General features: G+C 49.4%; 1 protein-coding gene across 1 annotated transcript in view; it reads right to left on the bottom strand.

Moving 5' to 3' along the window:
• The window catches only part of snx29 (sorting nexin 29), an 81,880-nt gene that overhangs the window by 21,700 nt on the left and 44,324 nt on the right, over nucleotides 1-15,856 (bottom strand). The window contains exons 15-16 of the mRNA XM_084456049.1: nucleotides 9,051-9,157; nucleotides 1,444-1,560 (exon numbers count right to left, since the gene is read on the bottom strand). Coding sequence (XP_084312175.1) covers nucleotides 1,444-1,560; nucleotides 9,051-9,157 — 224 coding nt within the window. The remainder of the gene's footprint in view (nucleotides 1-1,443; nucleotides 1,561-9,050; nucleotides 9,158-15,856) is intronic.

Genomic DNA, 15,856 nt, shown 5'->3' with positions numbered 1-15,856 from the left:
GAGGAGAGGAGAGGAGAGGAGAGGAGAGGAGAGGAGAGGAGAGGAGAGGAGAGGAGAGGAGAGGAGAGGAGAGGAGAGGAGAGGAGAGGAGAGGAGAGGAGAGGAGAGGAGAGGAGAGGAGAATGGAGGAGAGGAGAGAGGATATGAGAGGAGAGAGGAGAGGAAAGGAGAGGAGAAGAGAGGAGAAGAGAGGAGAATTGAGAAGAGGAGAGAGGATATGAGAGGAGAGGAAAGGAGAGAAGAGGAGAGAGGATACAAGAGGAGAGAAAAAGAGGGCAGGGAAGGAGAGGAGAGAGGGGAAGAGAGGAGAAGAGAAGGGATTAGAGGATAGGTGAGGTGAGGGATAGGAGTGAAGCAGAGGAGGAGAGGAAGAGGGGTTGTTCAGGTGTGAGAGTCTGTGTTAAGAGGAAGAGGGGTTGTTCAGGTGTGAGAGTCTGTGTTAAGAGGAAGAGGTGGGAGACTGAGTGGGCAGAGAGTGTGAGTGCGATGGGGACTGACGTGAGACTCACACGCTGTGTGTGTGTGGTATATGTGTGTGTGTGTAGTGTGTGTGGTGTGTGTGTGTGTTTGTCTGTGCTTATCATAGCACATGTATGCAAGCATGTCTACGTAGTGACCCCCATGTATTATGTTAATTTGCCAGATTTATAATAAAAACTGAATGCTGCTTCTCCATGTTTTGTTTTAACTCTGGCGACAGAAAGCAGACCTGTGCCAGACGACCTGAGGGGTCTGGATGGTTCATAGCGTATGAGCAGATCAGAAATATATTTTGGCCCTAGACCATTCAGTGCTTTGTAAACCAACAGCAGTACGTCATTACAACATACGTCAAACAACGCGGAATTTGCCAAGATGGCGCAGTTCAATAGGCCTTCACTTTTGAATTTGAACCCTGGGGGCTTAATTTGCCACAAATTTACCGACGGTGCTAAATGCAAATTATGTAAAAAGTTAGCTGTGTCCAAAGGGGGTAACACCAGCAACCTCGTGAAACACTTACAAGTTTCACCTTTGGTAAATGTGAAGAAGTGCAGCGTGTTTGCCTGCTTTAGCGAAGCAGCTAATGCTAACGCTGTTCAATCAATCAATCAATCAATACTTTATTTATATAGCACATTTCCTGCAAATTGCAACGCAATGTGCTTTACAGAAACACAACATGAAACAATAACAGACAAATCAAAACAACAACAGACAATACAACAAGGTGTTTAAATGGCGATAAAATCCTAATGATACCCACCCTGTCCTCCTCAGTTTTTTGAGTCACCAGCGGCCACTGGTGTGTACAGTATATGTGTGTGTGTGTGTGTGTGTGTGTGTGTGTGTGTGTGTGTGTGTGTGTGTGTGTGTGTGTGTGTGTGTGCATACGAGCGTGTGTATGTGTGCATAAGCGTGTGTGCATGTGTGTATGTGTGTGTACATGCGCGCATGACTCACCGGTCCTCTCAGGTCTATGAGTTCCTGTCTCATCTGGGTGATGAGGTGGTCCTTGGCCATCAGGGAACGGTACAGCCTCTCATTGAACTCTATCAGCTCCCCGTGCATCTCAGCCACCTGCAGCACACACACACACACACACACACACGCACACGCACACGCACACGCCCACACGCACAGGTTAATCAAGGTCTAGAAACACAGACACACACAGATCAATTAAGATCTAGGAACACAGGATGCATGTGTAGCCTGGCTCCAGCCCGTGCATCTGAATTTCTTTCGAATTTGCGATTAACGGTGTAGAAAAGCTCTCGCCCGGAGCGTTTTCCCAGCTGGAATTCCAACCGGTGCCAATCGGCATCCTTTGAATGCGATGAAGGAATTAAACTGCGCTACGTGATTAGGGGTTAGGAGCTGAACTAATCGCCGATGCCTCCCTCTTCGGCACCGGCCGTCTCAGAAGACATCTGGAAATGGGACCCTGTTCAGAATGAATAACGAGGTGAAACAACAACGGCAATTTAGTCTGAGAGTCAGGGTAATTCATGTGATGAGCTGGGCTGCAATCCACACACACACACACACACACACACACACACACACACGCACACACACACACACCTAATTTACGTAATCGGAGGACAGGGCAGGACTGATCTGGAAGAGCGCGTGTGTGCGTCCCTCGGGTTCACCAGCGCGACCGTGCGCGTCCCTAACCCACCTGGACGTGTGTCTGTCACGGCCGCGTCGCCGTCAGCGAGTGGGCTTGACAGCCGTGACACGCGGTCTCGGCGCCGGGCACAGCGGGTGTCACAGTGTGTTTGGAGGCCGGGCCGTCTTGACCTGACAGGCAGATGATGTCACACACCTGACACACCTGGGGCACTTGTCCTCGTCACTGACCGGTACACACGCAGGGACAGGACAGCGCCGCACGCACACACACTCATAGAATAGCTTCCGGACACGCAGTGTTACAGTATTTCAAATAGCCGATACGGGAAAGTACACACACACACGGATGCAAACACGACACACACACACAGACGTACACACACACTGTACAAACACACACACGTCCTCAGCAGGCGTTTGTAAAAGGCAAGTTGAGAGAGAGAGAGAGAAAGAGAGAGAGAGAGAGAGAGAGAGAGAGAGAGAGAGAGAGGTGTTACCGTTGACAGCTTCCTCCTGCGGATAACGGGACCCACATCACAATGGTCGGCGCGTCCCCCCGACCCACAGGGCTCTCTCAGAACCACGCGTCCTCCCGGTCCGGTCCCGGTTCTCTCAGAACCGCCAATCCCGGCGTTCCGTCCGGCCATTCATCACCACCCCTTTTTATTTGCTCTCGGCCGGGACATTAACAAGGCCGGAATTCCTTTGAAGCGTGAAGGAACCCAATTAGTTCCCAGAGAGAGCGGGTTAATCAGTTTGCTATTGACCTGGGCGGGCCGTGCCCACTGTCACCCTCCCCTGACCCCCCCCTTAGCAGCCTGCTAACATTAGTGCCCTCGCTTCCGCTTAACAGGCGCAGAGTTCGCACAGGTTCTGACAAGATCTCAACAGGCGTTCCTCTCACACACACAGGGGACGGGAGAGGACAGGAGGGGCCACGGGTCTGAGGGTCTCTGCCCTCATTCAGTCTCCCGTTCACACATAGGGGCAGACGTGCTAACACATTAGCGCCCGTTGTTTGGCGTTATTCCGTTGTTAAGTGCGCCTGACAACATGGCATGGTTCTGCATGCAGGGACGGACCGCACCGGGTCAAAGCGCGCTCTGCCTGGTGCCGGCCCACAACAGGACGGGTTGCGCTTTCCTACTAATGGATGTGCATTCATGGGAGGGTCGAGGAGGGAAAGGGGGGTGTGAACGCGCACAAAACGGGGAGGAGATGCGCAAGGAGAGACTGATTCATGTCCCGTCGTATGTACTATAACTGCGGGGAAAAGCGCACGTTTGCTTTGCGGTGAAATTTGAAAAGCAGGTGTAATCCAGCCTACAACCATATCCCCCGTTCATTATGAACATACTGCACAGTTTTATGAGCTGCATACATGGGGGAGCAATTATTATTCAATATTTTTGATAATCCGATATTTGTGCAACACTGATATTTACGAGGTCACATAGCCTACTAACCAAACTGGTCTCAGATAATATGTCCCGGTGTATTAAGGCCTGAAATTATTCAAATGCACTAAATTACAATTATAACGTGGACCGGAGCATTCACAATGCAGACAATCACTGATTACAACTGGCACCATTCAGGGCTACAAGGTTTTGTAATTAAACAACTGGCTTTAGAAAATGAATAGATGCTGGGGGATATCCCACAATGCACTTGAAAATAAGATACGGCCGCTGCGATCAGCACGTCAACAGCAATGGCCAGCCTGAAGACAGCCCAGCACATCAGTCCTGTAATTTAAAAGCAGTAGCTTTAGCTGCTACTAAAGCAGTAGTATTTAAAGTGCTAGCCTAATGGACAAAGCAAGATTGAGCAAGTCGCTATATTGTCCCCGCGCACATTACAGTTCGATGGCTGATTGCGCAATTAGGCGCAGGCTTTGTACATCCAACACAAACTGCCCAAAGCGCCGTTAACGCTGCGCTGGCAAACATGTGCATCTGGCCCATAGAGAGGTCTATTATTGTCCCTCTTCACATCAGAAAAAATCCTGAAAAACATGTTGACAGTAGGTATTGGAACCGGGCTAATATAGAGCAATCACAAGGAAAATGGACAACTTTTGTACTTCCTACAACGAGTCTGCTAGCTCACCTCAGGTGCCCCCCACTGAGAAGACAGGGCGGGGAAGGCCGTGCCCACTGTCACCCTCCCCTGACCCCCCCCTTAGCAGCCTGCTAACATTAGTGCCCTCGCTTCCGCTAAACAGGTGCAGAGTTCGCAGAGGTTCTGACAAGATCTCAACAGGCGTTCCTCTCACACACACGGGGGACGGGAGAGGACAGGAGGGGCCACGGGTCTGAGGGTCTCTGCCCTCATTCAGTCTCCCGTTCACACATAGGGGCAGACGTGCTAACACATTAGCGCCCGTTGTTTGGCGTTATTCCGTTGTTAAGTGCGCCTGACAACATGGCATGGTTCTGCATGCAGGGACGGACCGCACCGGGTCAAAGCGCGCTCTGCCTGGCGCCGGCCCACAACAGGACGGGTTGGGCTTTCCTACTAATGGATGTGCATTCATGGGAGGGTCGAGGAGGGAAAGGGGGGTGTGAACGCGCACAAAACGGGGAGGAGATGCGCAAGGAGAGACTGATTCATGTCCCGTCGTATGTACTATAACTGCGGGGAAAAGCGCACGTTTGCTTTGCGGGGAAATTTGAAAAGCAGGTGTAATCCAGCCTACAACCATATCCCCCGTTCATTATGAACATACTGTACAGTTTTATGAGCTGCATACATGGGGGAGCAATGATTATTCAATATTTTTGATAATCCGATATTTGTGCAACACTGATATTTACGAGGTCACATAGCCTACTAACCAAACTGGTCTCAGATAATATGTCCCGATGTATTAAGGCCTGAAATTATTCAAATGCACTAAATTACAATTATAACGTGGACCGGAGCATTCACAATGCAGACAATCACTGATTACAACTGGCACCATTCAGGGCTACAAGGTTTTGTAATTAAACAACTGGCTTTAGAAAATGAATAGATGCTGGGGGATATCCCACAATGCACTTGAAAATAAGATACGGCCGCTGCGATCAGCACGTCAACAGCAATGGCCAGCCTGAAGACAGCCCAGCACATCAGTCCTGTAATTTAAAAGCAGTAGCTTTAGCTGCTACTAAAGCAGTAGTATTTAAAGTGCTAGCCTAATGGACAAAGCAAGATTGAGCAAGTCGCTATATTGTCCCCGCGCACATTACAGTTCGATGGCTGATTGCGCAATTAGGCGCAGGCTTTGTACATTCAACACAAACTGCCCAAAGCGCCGTTAACGCTGCGCTGGCAAACATGTGCATCTGGCCCATAGAGAGGTCTATTATTGTCCCTCTTCACATCAGAAAAAAACCTGAAAAACATGTTGACAGTAGGTATTGGAACCGGGCTAATATAGAGCAATCACAAGGAAAATTGACAACTTTTGTACTTCCTACAACGAGTCTGCTAGCTCACCTCAGGTGCCCCCCACTGAGAAGACAGGGGAAAGTACATTCATGTTAAAAACCTGAGAGGAGATGGTGGTTAGTGGGGCGGAGTGCGAGCTCCAGTACCTACAGTACTGTAAGCTTGATTAAGAACTAACTGCACGGTGGCACAGTCCAGCACCCACGGTCCTGGGTTTGATTCCCGTTTTGGATAATATTGGCGTTGGGCATGTTCTCCCCAGGGTTGTCAGGTACTCAGGTGGGGTATCTCCCCAGGGTTGTCAGGTACTCAGGTGGGGTATCTCCCCAGGGTTGTCAGGTACTCAGGTGGGGTATCTCCCCAGGGTTGTTATGTTATGCTCAAGCTCCCGGCTGCCCTTGGGGGAAGGACGAAGGGATGGGGTTAAGTAGTCTTGTCTACACGCAGAGAGACATTTCATCGGCGACCCTAAATGTGTGTGTGCGTGTGTGTGTTCCCATGCGTCACCCATTGCACGTGTGTGTTTGGGTGCGCTGTGTGACTTCTCTTCTCTTCTTCTAAGCTAGGTAAGCCTGGGGAGCATGATTATGATACAGAGATGCTGCAGCTCTCTCTCTCTCTCTCTCTACCTCACCCACACACACACACACACACACACACACACACACACACACACACAAACAACCTCCTTCTGTTTCTATCCTTGTCCGACCCCATCCCTCTCTCTCTCTCTCTCTCTCATCCCCTCATTCTCTCTGTCTCTCAGGTTGAGCTGCTGAGCTGAGCCAAGCAGATTTTGAGTTCGCCTGACTAGAGAAGTCTCGTCTCAGCATGGTAGACCTGAACTAGCTGCCCAAACTGGATGTGAAAGCACTCTCAAGACTGAAGCAGAGAGAGAAGAGGAGACAGAGAGGAGAGGGGAGAGAGAGAGAGAGAGGAGAGGAGAGAGAGAGGGAGGGGGAGAGAGAGAGAGGAGAGAGAGAGGGAGAGGGAGAGAGAGAGAGGAGAGAGGAGGGAGAGGAAGAGAGGGTAGAGGAGAGGGAGGAAGAGAGAGGAGAGAGAGAAGAGTGGGACAGGATGAGAGTAAGAGAGAGGATTAGAGAGGAGGGATGGATGACTGTGATGGAGGGAGGGAGGGAGGGAGGGAGAAGGAGGGATGGTGGAATGGAAATGCATGGAGGCTGGTGTGCCAGTGTCTGAGTACACACTGTCGCTCTGTCTCACTGACTCAGTTTAGCTGCCTACAAACAGGAAATGACACGCACAGGCAGGGTGGCACAGAATGGGACAGGAGGGGGGCTAATTGGGGACCTCTCTGGCTGTTCTACGTGAGAGACGGTGAGAGAGAGAAAGAGATCGAAAGAGACAGAGGGAGAGGGTGAGGTAAAGACAGCGAGACAAAGACAGGCAGAGAAAGACAGGGCGAGACAGACAAAGAGAGAGAGAGAGAGAGCGTGAGAGAAAATGGTAAACGGGCACAGAAATGTGTGATGGTTGCTGTATCTGTTGTGAACATGGAGAGCGTGTAGTGCAGTGTTTGCGCGTCTGTGCGCGCGTGTGTGTGTGTGCGTGGTTGTTATTGCTGCTGGATAATAAATGAGAGATGAGATCAAAGGGAAGATCCTGGGATCCCACAGGAACCCTCGACCCACATCTCTCTCTCTCTCTCTCTCTCTCTCCCTCTCTCTCTCTCTCTCCCTCCCTCTCTCTCTCCCTCTCTCTCTCTCCCTCCCTCTCTCTCTCCCTCTCTCTCTCTCTCTCTCCCTCTCTCTCTCCCTCTCTCTCTTACCCTCAATCTCTGCTCTTTCTTTCTTCACTCTCTAACCAGAAGCTCTGTCGGGGGCCATGTTGAGCCATAACGCTCCCCGGACGCGCGCACACTCCGATGAGGGCCTAGCCAGGCGTGTTATGGCATCCGCGGCCCGATAGCCTTCCCCGCCCACCCGGGGGTTCCGAGCCCGCAGAACCCGACCGCCATGAGATTCTGGGGCGCGGTTCTCCACTAGAACGTTCCGAGGCGGCGGAGCGAACGGCGGGAAGACGGACGTTCAACCTGCTGATAACAGAGGAGTGGGGTGGGAGGAGCAGGGAGGGGAGGAGGGAGAGAGGGAAGAGGAGGGAGGGGAGGAGGGAGAGAGGGAGGAGGAGGGAGAGAGGGAGGAGGAGGGAGAGAGGGAGAGGCTGAAAGCTAGGGGGAGAGGGAGATTCTGTAGGGAAGAAAGGAGGGAGATTGAGGGAGGGAGGGAGGGAGCGAGAACGAGGGAGAGAGAGGGGTGGTGCAGAGCGTGAGGGGGGGGAGCGGAGCGGAGTTTAATCGGAGGAGGATGACAGCCGGCGTCCTGTCACAAGGAGAGCCAGCAACTGACCCTGAAGGAACATCGATTATCTTCTGGCACGCACACACAAGCACACACTTGTTCCAGAGAGACACACGCGTGCACACACTTGTTTCAGAGGCACACACACGCACACAGACACACACACTCTCTCTATCTCTCTCTCTCACAAACACACACACACAAAGAAACACACACTGCTTTTCAGACGGCGAATTACATAAGTGTGACATTCTATAAATGTGATTACAGTGGAGGCGAATAACATTCTGGAACTTTCTGTCAGACCACAGGCCCTGGAGAGAGATGAAGGGGCTCAGTGAGGCCACAGTATCTCTGTTGCTGGTTATGAATAAATGACATTTCACATCCACTCTCCCACCATTGGACAGCGGACCAAACAAAATGACACTAAGTCATCCGTCAATTCTGCTGCAGCGCAGCCCATTTTGCTGCCTAGCTACCAAAATCGGCCATACCCAGAAAATGCATAAACAATACAGAAAAAACACAATGATCACAACGATAACAAGGGCATCCCTAGCCGGCGGCCATCGGTTCTAGCCACCCTGCCCCACCCTTCCCCTTGCTTCCGTTAGCTAAGTTAGCTCCCAAAGAGCTCAGCCGGGCAAGACACATCTGTCCCACGACGACGAGGACAAAAGACAGAGCACACTGTTTGACAGAAACATTTAAATAAAGCTATCAAGGCGTTGAACTGGGGGTTCCATGGCGGCCTGTTGGAGTTGAGCCCCAGCGAGACAGACGTGAGCAAATGAGCACAAACAGACTCCATGAAATATACATAGATGCGCGCGCGTGTGCGCATCAATAAGTGAGAGGGGAGTGTTTCCCAAACACAAGCGGAATTATCTCTTATTACAGAAACATAAAAGCATGTGTAGAATAATTCATTCAGCAGCTTCGTCAGCAGCTTTGTCAGAATAAAGGCACGGTGTGTTCCTGCTGACGGAGGTGGTGGACCTGAATGTTTAGATGGCCAGGAAGGACAAACAGACAGGCAGACAGACAGATATGCATATATGCAGACAGGCAGAGAGAGGCAGAAAGACAGACAGAGAGATAGACAGGCAGGGAGAGAGAGGCAGAAAGAAAGACAGACAGGCAGAGAGAGGCAGAAACAGTGGTACCCACCTCAATGAGTTTGCGTTCGTAGCTGGCGGCCAGCTCTTCTATGTCACCCATGGACTTGGTCTGGGGGGCCGGGCTAGGGTCCTCACTAGGCCTGAGCATGGGCAGAGCTGGGGGGAGGAGAGAGAGGGGGGGGGGGGGCAGGAAAAATACTGTTATTTGGGGAATAATGAGCAATGTGCTTGTGACGCCAAAAGCAATAACAACAACACACACGGGCGCACACATACACACACCCACACACACCATGATTGTTCTTCCCTACTGTGATGCCTGCAACCCCACAGGAGTAGATCCCCATGAGATGTGCATGAGGCTCAAAACCTGCTGTCCTTTGATGGTGGATGTGCTCTAATTGTCTGCCAGAGACAGTAGTCAAAGACCAGACACACACACACACACACACACACACACACACTCTCTCTCTCTTATCTCTCTCTCTCTCTCTCTCATACTCACACACACACACGCTCTCTCTCTCTCTCATACTCACACACACACGCTCTCTCTCTCTCTCATACTCACACACACACAAACACACACGCTCTCTCTCATACTCACACACACATACACACTCTCTTACACACACACACACACACACACACACACACTCTCTCTCTCTCACACACCCACACATAGACAAACACACTCTCTCTCTCTCACACACACATACACACACGCACACACATACACAGTGTATGCACTCACTCACTCTCACACACACACACACACACACACACACACACTCATATACAGTACGCACGCACATACACGTATGCACTCACACACGCTCGCACAATCAAACACACACACGTACGCACACACACGCACACACACACACCATCTCCTGGCTATCTTATATACACTTCGTCTGGAAGAGAAGAGAAGAGAGCAGCCAGAAGGATTACAGCAGCCGGTAAAGAACACTATTTCTGGGAGCCACTTTCTTTAATTGCAGTCTCACACTGATTCACTTTCTGAAGACAAGTTTCTCAAACTTCACACCAGTTTGTCTCTCAGCTCTTACCACACAGACATGCTGGCGGTTCTGTACTGTAGGTGCTTCATCATTACGGGGCTGGTTGGTTAACGAGGTCAGGGCTAAGCCCTCAGCGCTCGCGCACGCCATATCAACAGCCCCAACACGCTCTAATCAGGTTGGAAGGGAGGAGACATGGCCGAGTTAGAGGGAGTTTGGACTCGCCGGCTGTCATGGGGGGAGGCTGAAGGATGGTTTTCCTAACTCCCGGGAAAGTGAATTCACGGTTTATATATCGGGTCCCAGACAAATAAACACACACACACACACTAGTAACACACGGAATATAACTGAGGAGAGAAGAGAGAATTATTGCATAGTGCCATGGCGCCAAATGGCAGTTGGGCTCTCTCTAAGTTCAATTCTTTTAGTGTGTATTTGCACATTTTCATTATTTACAAGTACAGTAAGGTCCATAAATATTTGGACATTGACACAGTTTACACCTCCTTTGTACATCACCACAATGGATATGAAATGAAACAATCAAGATATGCTTTAAGTGAAGACTTTCGATTAGTCTTTTAATTTGAGGGTATTTAAATCCAAATCAGGTGTAGGAACTACAAACAATTTTATATGTGGTTTTGGATCGACAGTTATAACAGGGTTACTTTGGGTGATTTCTGTCGTGGCATTCTTGAAGCGTTTTCAAAAGATGCAAATAGCCATCGCTGCAGATTTTTCAGGGTTCGGTTTTTGCTGACAGTGACCAGGATGTTCTAGAGGCAGAAGAGCTCTCGGAGCAGATAACTCTCCGCTGTGGCGCTAGTACAGGTGTGGTGATTGCTTTAGTGCCTACGGGCGGCCGGGCTTCACCCAGGGGTGTGCTTCACACTGGTAGTGGTGGATGATGTGCGCTACGCCCCCCCTCTCCCTCCCTCTCCTCTGGCTGGAGCTGATGTGTAGCGATGCTTTAGCGCCTGCTGCCAGCCCGACATCGGTAGCCCGTAAGTTTGGCAAGGACTGGAAACAGTTGACTGGAGAATTGCCGTTTAAAACAGATTTTCCAAGATTAACTGATTAACTTTTTATGTGTTTGGTGATTTTGTATAACAGCCTAGGTTATTGTAACCCCCCCGCACACACACACACACACACACACACACACTTAAATTTGCACAGGTTGTCATTGCAAATGACAATTTGTTCTTAATTGATCTACCTGTATAAATAAAGGTTAATAATAATAAATAAATATCCACTGAACATAAAAACAATATGCCACAGTGTGTGTGTGTGTGTGTCCGAGCGCGCGTGTGTGTGTGCGTTTAAACAAAGACCGTATAAATATCCCTTTCCTGTAAATGAGATTGTGTCTAGACATGCAGAGGGAAGGTATTGACTGAATGAGAGCTGGGGGTCGTCAGGACCGTGGCGCTGAACCCAGCAGGAACCATCGTGACCGTCTGGAGCAGCAGGAGAACGGAGCGCTGCCAGGAGAGGGCGGAGGGGATGAAGTCAATCAGCTTGACATCACACACAGCTAAAGTTACAAAACACAATCTCTCTCCCTCTCTCTGTCTCACCCCCACACCCCACACTCTCTCTCTCTCTCTCTCTCTCTCTCTCTCTCTCTCTCACGCACACGCACACGCACAGTCCTTATAAAGGTGCACTGGGCCCTCTGCCATGGCAACCTCCTGCTTATCTCCCTGCAGGCTAATAGTCTTTACATCTAACACACACACACACACACACACACACACACACACACACACACACACACACACTACGTAAGCAGGATTGTTGACAGCTGCTTTCCCTCCGTGCCACCAATTGGCCTCGGCTCTGAGTCTTTCCCTCAAACTGAACTTCCTGTTAGAGTACCTGAGAGTGAAAGGCTCTTAATAACGGAACAACACCGCATAATATATAGCTGAGCAAACGCGCTTGTGTGTGTGACAAAAAGGGAGATGGGTAAAAGAGAGAGAGAGGGAGATAGAGGGAGAGGGAGAGAGAGAGAGAGAGAGAGAAAGAGAGAGAGAGAGAGAGAGAGAGAGAGAGAGAGAGAGAGAGAGAGAGAGAGAGAAAGGATAGGCAGAGACAGATGTTACAAACTTTAAGAAATTGAGAAGGCAGCTGGTCTGTAACTGAACTAACCGAGCAGTAATCATGAGCAGCTGTCTGTCTGCAAGGTGTGTGTGTGTGTGTGTGTGTGTGTGTGTGTGTGTGTGTGTGTGTGTGTGTGTGTGTGTGTGTGTGTGTCTGTCTGTGGAGCACAGCTATACTGTTCCAGCATTCCCAGACATCCTCAGTTTCCAGTTGACTGGGCAGATCTCCCTCAGAGTATGGCACACTAATAATCAGCCTCTTCAGGGAGTGTGTGTGTGTGTGTGTGTGTGTGTGTGTGTGTGTGTGTGTGTGTGTGTGTGTGTGTGTGTGTGTGTGTGTGTGTGTGTGTGAGTGTGTGTGTGTGTGTGTGTGTGTGTGTGTGTGTGTGTGTGTGTGTGTTTGGGGGGAGAATAAGCTAGAGTGAATCTCACTGGATCTGTAGAGGGAGCAGAATCCAACACATCACCTATCACCACATCTACACCGGGGGGTAGAATCCTTCACAGCACCCATCATCACCACTTATATACACATCTACATTAGGGGGCCGAATCCTACCCTCCACCCATAATCACCACATCTACACAGGCGGGCAGAATCCTACCCTCCACCCATAATCACCACATCTACACAGGGAGCAGAATCCATCACTCCACCCATCTCCACATCTACATTAGGGGGCCGAATCCTACCCTCCACCCATCATCACCACATCTACACAGGGAGCAGAATCCATCACCCCACCCATCTCCACATCTACACAGGGAGCAGAATCCACCACTCCACCTATCAACACTTCTACACAGGGGGGCAGAATCCTACACTCCACCCATCTCCACATCTACACAGGGGGACAGAATCCTACACTCCACCCATCTCCACATCTACACAGGGGGACAAAATCCTACCCTCCACCCATCACCACATCTACACAGGGGGACAGAATCCTAAACTCCACCCATCACCACATCTACACAGGGGGACAGAATCCTATACAGCACATATCACCACATCTACACAGGGACCAAAATCCTACCCTAACCAGTACCAATACCAGTACCCTTAAAGTGATACCGATACCAATTGAATACTTCAATCGATACTTTGAATTTCTTTTTAGCATTTTTTCCATTCCATAACCGTCATGTGAATGGGAGCATTCAGTTGTGTAAAATGTCATCAATCCTCCCACATTCAAATAATTTTTACAAGAATACATTTTGAAAGTGTTTAAAACTCCATTTATTACAATATAACTACTGACAGTGACTACACATTTTTTTAGTCATCTGTGACCTTGCAGCTAATGGCTGCTGCTGGGGGTGGCAACATCAGCAGTAGCAGTTGTGGTGGTAGTAGGCCTAGGGGGGTCTTAACATTAAGCATAACATTAGTTAATAACATTAGCCTAAACACATTTCGCTGCTACAGAAGTTAAAACTAACACTAAGTAACCAATGCACTAAGCATTACAGTAGGGTTGCTAATGCTAGCTAGCTAGGTAATGGGGGAAATCCGCGTTTTTATGCATTTATTTTTACCATACGCCATAGGCGTGTAGTATAACCATACCTTTGAGCGTTTTGGTGGCATTATCTCAGCGTGCTAAACTGTGTCAACAACTCGCAGTTGCAGTCGATTTTACCCATGGATGTATTAATAGAACTGGATACAGCCACTCCATTCACTGACCGCTATCAACAATGAAGCCCTATTGAACCGCGCCATCTTGGCAAATTTGTAGTCATTTGACCATTTCCGGTGACTTTTGTACTTGCGCAGTTGTGCTTTTCTGGCCTTCCGGTGACTTTTGTACTTGCGCAGTTGTACTTCTGTCCTACGCGCGTCCACGGTCAACGTTGGCACCGCTTCTAGCTATGGAATGGCCGACTGGTGTAAGATGGATAGCCTAACGTTAGAGAGATAAATGTAGGCTATGGTTATGTTAATAAAGCTAACAATGATGTTGTAACATGCATGCAGCACTGCCGATCTGAACGATTGATTCATTATTACCATGGATCGGTATTGGGATTGATCAAGGGCGAATGTGAAATAGCAGCCACGAACTCAGCCGGTTATCCGAGATGCGGTAGCCGCGGCCAAAGCTCCTGCTGGCGGGGAGTGAAGCTCTTCAACTCGCCGGTCACTGGCTCCGTGGAGGAATTTAGCCTGGCTGCATTACGTTATCGCGAACGGAATGAATACCATCTACTAGCAAACAAAACATGATCAGTTATATTTAACCTGTTTAAACTAAGATGCCTGGATGAAAAAATAATTTCTCCAATGGATATATTTTACAAAAACAGGTTAATATACAAGCCGGTTTTCATTGCTAAATCAAAGCGGGGAGAGCCGGGAACGTGCGTGGACGCGCGTCGGACAGAAAAGCACAACTGCGCAAGTACAAAAGTCACCGGAAATAGCAAAATGACTACAAATCTAGCCAAGATGGCGCGGTTCAATAGGCCTTCACTTTAGATTTCAGATCCTGGGGGCTTGATTTTACCAGACGGGTTGTAGCTGTCTGCCATAACGTGCCAATCAGGCGTCGCATTAAATTGAAGAACGCTTGCGGTGATTGGACCATATTACGTCTTTTTTTCCTAGATCTCAATACAAAAAGGATCGAATGAAGTACTGGTTGGACTGAAGACGTTTCGATGCTACTTGGTATCAGTTTGTTTCGATCCAGTTCTACAAGGTATCGAGTACCGATACCCAGCCCTAATAGCCAATGAGATCGCATTTCCCTGGTATGAATCGGCACTCTGAAATCGTGTAGTGTGCGGTCCTGCGTCTTGACTGAATCGTGGAGTGCGCATTCTTACGATTAAAATATAAAAAAAATCGGTTAATCTGATCGTTATGTCCGTGGTCTCCCACGTTTATAAAATCGGTTAAGATTTGAAAATCCTCTAGTCTGCACCCGGCATAACACAAAAGAAGAGAAAATTCGATGTTCTAACAACCGTAGAACAACCAGCATCTAAAGCCCCTTTCTCTCTGTCTGTCTGTCTCTCTCTCCCACGTTTGGCAGTGCTCTTCTGCCCCAAAGACGTGGATGTGCATCAACAGGATGTCCACGACTCAGACCTAGCCAAGAATACCTCCAACAGACATACTGTGTGAGTATGTGTGTGTCTCTGGATGTCTCTCTCTCGCTCTCTCTCTCTGCATGTGCCAGAATGCAAGTGTGTGTGTGTGTGTATGTGTGCGTGCGCACGCCCGTCTGCCCTAGAAAGGCTATAGCCAGCTCTAATTCATGCAGCCGTGTAGCTAAAGCAAGGGGAAGCCATCGGCGTCTAAATATTACACAGCCTGGCATCACCACAACAGGCGTGACGTGCTCTTCACTGACTGAGACTGATACCAGTGTACCCACACTCCGCCTGGCTGGCCTCTGACATTGCCCCTGGTTAGAATCCTCTCTCGTAAATCTTCATTCCCTGAGAAACTTTCTCTTTCCACGCCGGCTTGCTCCACAGCACAGTGGTCAAATGTAATGTGTCTGCCATGGCGCTCGCTCACAAATTCATAAATGTTGTAAGAGCTGGAATTGTGGGGCCCCCGCCGTGCATATCAATGAGAGCATTGGCAGAGAATGATAGAGAATAAACAGAACACGGATAAACACAAACACACACACACGCGCGCACGCACACACACATTAGGGATTCCGGAATTTTAAGTGTGGAAGTACAAGGGTAAA

The sequence above is a fragment of the Borostomias antarcticus genome (genome assembly GCF_949987555.1).
Source record: "Borostomias antarcticus genome assembly, chromosome: 22".
Taxonomy (NCBI): Eukaryota; Metazoa; Chordata; class Actinopteri; order Stomiiformes; family Stomiidae; genus Borostomias; species Borostomias antarcticus.
This window is presented reverse-complemented; position numbering and strand designations above follow the sequence as displayed.